General features: G+C 41.9%; 1 protein-coding gene across 4 annotated transcripts in view; it reads right to left on the minus strand.

Moving 5' to 3' along the window:
- The window catches only part of LOC118340403 (rho-associated protein kinase 2-like), a 35,311-nt gene that overhangs the window by 12,609 nt on the left and 18,368 nt on the right, over nucleotides 1-4,334 (minus strand). For all 4 annotated transcript variants that reach the window (XR_004797373.1, XM_035678343.1, XM_035678342.1 and 1 more), the window contains exons 16-21: nucleotides 3,556-3,662; nucleotides 3,219-3,378; nucleotides 2,695-2,855; nucleotides 1,997-2,181; nucleotides 1,723-1,792; nucleotides 1,434-1,537 (exon numbers count right to left, since the gene is read on the minus strand). Coding sequence is in view for 3 of the 4 variants with exons in the window: in XM_035678343.1 (XP_035534236.1) it covers nucleotides 1,434-1,537; nucleotides 1,723-1,792; nucleotides 1,997-2,181; nucleotides 2,695-2,855; nucleotides 3,219-3,378; nucleotides 3,556-3,662 (787 nt within the window). In the remaining variant the exon portion in view is untranslated. The remainder of the gene's footprint in view (nucleotides 1-1,433; nucleotides 1,538-1,722; nucleotides 1,793-1,996; nucleotides 2,182-2,694; nucleotides 2,856-3,218; nucleotides 3,379-3,555; nucleotides 3,663-4,334) is intronic.

Below are 4,334 nucleotides of genomic sequence, written 5' to 3' on the forward strand. Positions count from 1 at the left end.
GCGCAGTCCTATTTTTAGCACTATAAATTCCCATTTGAGTTTCGCCTACCACTGGTGCTATGCCTGATGATGCCCCGCATTCTTCCTCATTAATCCATCTGAAGGTGAAGAACAGATCACTCCTTTCCTAACAGTTTTCTTGTGGGTGGCATGCCAACGCAGCCACCTGAAACAAGGACTGAGCTCAATGCTGATACCTGTTTAAACTGGAGGGAGGAATTTTTACAGTTAATCTTTCTAAGCCAAATGAGAGGTGGCAAGCCCGGCTGGGTTGTGTCGCCTTTCATTTCTCAAAATGTAATTTCTACTACTCCTGTCCCCTTGACCAAACCCCACACCCACCCCTTCTTCCCTTTGTATTTCTACTGTCTCCTTCCCCCTTGATCAAACCCCCACACCTACCTTTCCTGCCCATTACATTTGATCTGATCACTACCTTTTGTATTACTTCCCTCTGACTCTGATGTTAATCCTGTAACATCTGGTGACTGAATGCCATTTACATACTGTCTATTGTATTGTCCATGTATAAAAGTACCTTGTTTCATTTGCTCTGGGTCCACTTACCGACTCAGACCTGTGCTGTGTATGTAAGTTCACCAGGATGCCGGCATTCTTTATTAAACTGACACCACCACAGCAAACCTGAACTGGACTGGAATGATTTTTCCTCAACAAACTGTTATTAGCGTATTATTGATATGCTAAAACTAGATAAATCCTTGAACTACAAAAATCCCTGCTGTTATTATGTCAGTCAGAAATAGACTGCCTCGTGTGGACATACGTTAATATTTGAATGACCTTTTTGTCAATGCAGGATTTTAAAGCAGGGGAGTTACACTGGATCATAGTTTGTCCACAGTAATCTTGGGCTGTAATGCATCTGGGAATGCTGCTGGTCTGGTTAAACTTGATTCTTTCAGTTAAAGGTCAAGTCCTCCTTTTTGGCTGTGAGATGAATTCAGAGAGGGCAAATAACACTAATCTGAAACATGTGTTGCATTATTTAAAAACAGATAAATGTTAAACTCTGTAGTATTAGGCTGCATGTTCCTCACTGCCACTGACATTTAACTCTAAAACATGAGTTTTTAGTATTTTTATCTTCAGTTTTATGCATAACACCTAGTTTGTGTTACATGCTTTATTATGCTCCTTATTATCTTTGTAGGGGATAGGGATAGCAGAATATAGAAAGGAAATGGGAGAGGAAGAAAGGGGGATAACATGTAGCAAAGGCAGGCTGGATCCGAACCAGGCAACTAGGGCGACTTTGCACATTCATGTCAGTAAATCTCAGATTTATTGTTTTGGTTTGTATATTTTTTTTTTTGGCTTTGTCAATAGGTGTTTTATGCTGTATGGTCTCTTGTTATGATGTTTAGACTGGAAATGGGAGCAGTCAGAACAAACCAATCATCCACAGTTACCTCTCCTCCTCATATTCTGCCAGTCGCCGCTGCACATCTTTGCACAGTTTATTCTTCTCATCACACTCGTCCTTCAACTCACGGATCTGAGTCTTGTAAAGGGTCTGGGAAGAGGACAGATTCGTATAATTTCATATCACAGGTCTGAGATGTAGACAGGGAACTAAAATCCCTCGATTTAGATTTGTTGCTTGTCTGACAATGTTATGTTATCTATGCTGAGTTTCAAATATTTCAGTCACTACGAGGCAAGGTGCACCAAAGAAGGAAAATTGTATGTTAGACTTACAGTGAAATACTGCTCTGCCTCCAGTTGGTCCTTCAGTTCCTTCAGCTGGCCACCCGCCTCCTGCTTCTCCCTGGAACACAACCAGCAATCTGTCAGCCATTACTCCTGGCCAACTAACCACAAGAGCCAAAGCACTTTCCTCAAATCAGATATGATGAATGAGATTCTTCACGACAACTTACTTAGTTGCCGACAGTATTACAACAATCTTAGCTGCGTTGTGTGTTAATGTTCAATATGCATTGTGCTCATTATGTTATTATGTGTGTTTGACCTGCGTAGCTCCTGGTTCTGTTTCTCCAGGGCCTGCTTCATGTCCAGCAGGTGGTTGAGCTCCTGTTTGAGCTGTTTCTCTGATGAGCGGAGCACCGACACCTGCTGGTTCTGCATCTTCAGATCACTCTGGCTCAGACTCCGCTTGTGGATCTCCTGCTCCAGATGCAAGCTTAGGTTCTTTACCTGCGCAGAAACGTGCACACACAGAAGCATTTTTTAGCAGAGATGCAAATCGACAGTTATAGGGAACATTTCAGGCTGCAGAACAAAGGGTCAGGGGATCAACTAATGAGTATTTTCATGGATTACGCTGACACATTGTTTAAAAAAAGGGAGAAATGCCCATTACAGAGTCCTAGAGCCTTGTCATCTTCTAATTGCTTGCTTTGTCTGAACATCTGTTAAAAGACTTGACTGGACTTAGTTTACAATATAAGGAAATAAGATACAGAAAAGCTAAAAATATTCATAATGGAGAACCAAAATCTAATGTTTTTTTTTGTGGGTATTTTTTTCAGGGTGAAGAGGCAGACAGCAAACAGGGAGAGAGACGGCATGTAACGAAGATTGCAGACGACAGTCCAAAGACCAAAACTTTAAAAAAAAAATAAGAATAACTTAGTTTGTAAATACATTTTCAATCGTTCGTTTAATGTATTAATCAACTGATTGTTCCAGTGTCGTGCAAAGCATCACCTCTTCAGACAGTTTCTCCTTTTGTGCCTGCAGCTCGTCCAGTTTGTGCTGTGCCTGCTTGTAGTCACAGTCCAGCATGGAGTGGGTCTTCTCTAGTTGCAGCAGCTCTCCCTCCACCTGCAGCTTCAAGCTGTGCTCCTCCTGCAAGGTGCGCTCCATCTCTGGACCAAACAAAACAACCAGGAAATCAGAAGGGTAATTTACGCTGCACTCAATTGTTCACAGTATTGATAAAACTATTTTCGCCTTTGCTTGCACCTCCTGGAGCCCCAGATAAATGTCTAGAATTATTCAAGTTAAAGTCAAATTACTGGACCAGAACTGTTTTAAGTGATTTTTCCTTTCTTCTTCAGCCATTCTGAAATTGACTTTCCTGATAATACTTTTGCTCTTTTGTGTGCATTATCTCACCATCTGTGTTAAGTCAGCTAAGTAAAATACAGTTTTTAATCGACTGACCATATTCTGATGCTTTCATCTATCCTGCAATCATCTTTCACACTTTTGTCCTCCCACTCACTCACCTTTTAAGGCCTCAGACTTTGCCACCTCGATGGACTGGTAAGTTTTGTTTTCATCTGCGAGCTTGGCTTTGGTGGCCTTATGTTCTGCCTCCTCCTGCTCCAGACTCTGCTGGAGCGACCTCAGCTTGAACGTCAAGTCAATCTCTTGGTTGCTCTTTTCCTATAAAATCAAAGCGGATATTAGCTTTCTAAACACTATAATTTCTTAGGAATGTTTTATATTGAATTGACTTATTGCACGGGAACAGCCAAAGGCAAATGTTCCGAAAGCTGGGATACAATGTCAACGTAATCTCAATTCACACTGGAAATTAGCAATTAGAAACAGACACCCAACCTTCTCGAGGTCATTGAGCTTCTCCTGCAGCTGCTTCTTTTCAGCCTGGACCTTGGAGAGAGATGACTTCACCTCTTTCACCTCTTCTTCCAGGCCAGAAATACGTCCTGAGGTTAAGTGATGGGAATAGGGAAATTATAGAAAGAATATATGACGACTTTTAGTGCAATGGGTGCAAAAAACTACAAAAACAAGCGCACCTGAATCATACATCCTAGGTGAGACATTACATATTTCTCCCGCACATGTTCGGCCTCCAATACACGAAAAACAACTCACTTCATGTTTATTTTCCCTTTAGCTAACTCCACCCACATGGAGAATTTTACTAGGAAAAAAAAACACAAGGCATCACAGCAAAACAGGCAACACCGTTGTTTCGATGCGTCCCCTCTGACCTCAGTGACTGGCCTCTCTGCGTGGACGGAGCACGTGTAAGTTTCCAAACAGCGTCTCACAAGAGGTGCTGGCTCTGGTTTCGGCTTTGGCTTTCATAGCCTCCTGCTTCACTCTCAGCCTTTTGAACAGATGTTTCCACCTATGATCTGATATTTCCCAAGGCCTGGTCCAAAAAACGATTCACATCTAATACCCTGTCCAGCCTCCAGCTCCAAGTTGTGTAATGCCATTTCTTCCTGCTACTGAGGAGATGTTTACTGCAGCAGCTTTGAATGAGTCCATGAAGATCGCAGTTTGATTACCTGCAGTTTGCAGTGAATTAACCTTTTTGACTGGTAGATTTTCTAACCTTATAACTTTTAATAGACGCATTAAAGTTG

Source organism: Morone saxatilis, unplaced genomic scaffold (genome assembly GCF_004916995.1).
Source record: "Morone saxatilis isolate NCDOM2014 unplaced genomic scaffold, NCSU_SB_2.0 Contig7, whole genome shotgun sequence".
Taxonomy (NCBI): domain Eukaryota; kingdom Metazoa; phylum Chordata; class Actinopteri; family Moronidae; genus Morone; species Morone saxatilis.